Source organism: Diadema antillarum, unplaced genomic scaffold (assembly GCF_040938485.1).
Source record: "Diadema antillarum isolate AM-2024a unplaced genomic scaffold, OU_Dant_1.0 scf00000183, whole genome shotgun sequence".
NCBI classification, from domain to species: Eukaryota; Metazoa; Echinodermata; class Echinoidea; order Diadematoida; family Diadematidae; genus Diadema; species Diadema antillarum.
Window position 1 is genome coordinate 2,545,924 of NW_027271072.1, and position 1,870 is coordinate 2,547,793.

Below are 1,870 nucleotides of genomic sequence, written 5' to 3' on the forward strand. Positions count from 1 at the left end.
TGAGTAGAAAGTGTGTGAAAAAGTGGACTTTGGGTTTATATATTTTTTAAAACAATTTCTGGCCTGTTGTCTATTTTGTGTGATTGAATTAACATTACACATTCTTATACTTGTTCATGTTACTTTGCATTTTTTTGTTTTGTTTCAACCCTTCACTTTGTTAGATATCCTTTTGCACTTCTCACACTATATAACTTGTTTCAATCATACCCTTTTGAACTACTCGATTACTTGACTCATTACCACAATGACTACCACCACCACGACCACACTTAGACAAACTGACTTCCTACCGTCCAAATTTACTGGTGACCGACTTGACTGTGACGAGTGCACAGCGCACATGCTGTCATTCGAAGACTACTTAGACGCACATGATATTGACCAGTCCAAAAAATGACAATTTACCGACCATACTTAGAACATTTAAACGGACGTTAGCCGGACAGGCGCGACTATGGATCGACAATATTACCCCAAAGACGTACAATGACCTAAAGACCAGTTTCAGACGTCGATTTAGTCCTGGTAAGTCGTCATATGCTAGGGTGACCGACTTCAATACAATGACAATGACCGACAGGGAAAGTGTAGAAACTTTCCTGCAAAGACTCCGACAGACCGCAACCCATATTGACTATGGGGAGACTCAAATTAGGGATAGACTACTGAACTCACTGACCCCCGACTGCTGTGCCGCCGTCCTCATGTCGGCACCGACCACGACTCAGACTTCCAACCAAATAGCTGCCAAAGCGCAGCTATTTCTGGACTTACGTAGCGACACGACCCAGACTACACACAAAGAAGCCACATTTGCGAGTCAAGGTGACTTAAACAGACTGACTGAGGAAATATCCTCATTAAAAATGACAAGAAATGACAACAAAGTGAACCCTGACAATAGATATAGCCGACATTCCCGTCCCCCGACCCGCCACTGTAGCACTAGTCGTGACAGACCCCGTGACACAAGTCGTGGACGTGACACTCACAGACACGATAGAACCTACCGCACTGACCGGAGTAACAGCCGCGGACGTGACCGACAACCCCGTCCAAAATGCTACCACTGTGGCATTGCTAGTCACATGTGGCGGCAATGTAGGAAACGACTTCGGGACTTAAAATATGCCAGTAGACAGTACCACCCCCAATCACCCCAATACAGCCCACCAGGACATGATTACTATTACCCCACCCCACCACCACCCCACCTTAACCAACAACAACAACAAAACTTACATGCGGGACTATACTATACCGGACCACAAACTCAGGGTTTTCCGTAAGGGAGGAAAATTTCAGCGCTCAGAACTTCTCCTCCCGTGCTAACAGGCCAAAGTATCCACTCCCATCGTGGTCAGAAAGTTATCACCCCTTATCCAGTTCCCTTCCTGCCACAAATCCATCTCCATTACCCGCAACACTACTCCTTTGTTTCAGGCCCCAAAATGAGTAAGACCACACCCTACGTTTCCATGCCCACGTTGAATTGACCAATCATATTGTGCATGGATCATGTGCTTTTCAGGATGAGATTTTCCCCCAAGTTTTAGAGATAGTTTCTGAAAGTAGAATCGACACTTCTACTCCAGGCTTCAGCCAGATGAGAATGTAGCATTTCATCTGCTCTTCGAACATGTTGTGATTTTATCTGTGTTACCGGCATTGGAGATATCTGTAATTCATGTAACTCCTATGTTACACTTTGGCTATTTTGCTGTCTGAGTTTTGGAACTCAGAAATAAACACTTCAACTGCATATTATATTTGGACTCCACAACTTCTTTATTTCGTCGATGACTTACTAGCGTAATTGCATGTTTGAACCTGTACCTCTCCACAATGTCATAACACATGGCAACTT

The 1,870-nt window shown here is 44.4% G+C and overlaps 1 protein-coding gene across 1 annotated transcript; it reads left to right on the plus strand.

Moving 5' to 3' along the window:
• Nucleotides 1–247: 247 nt before the first annotated feature.
• Nucleotides 248–1,292, plus strand: LOC139723246 (uncharacterized). The gene is given in 2 exon segments (XM_071634504.1): nt 248–406; nt 408–1,292. Coding segments are annotated over 2 exon segments (1,044 nt in total).
• Nucleotides 1,293–1,870: the final 578 nt, after the last annotated feature.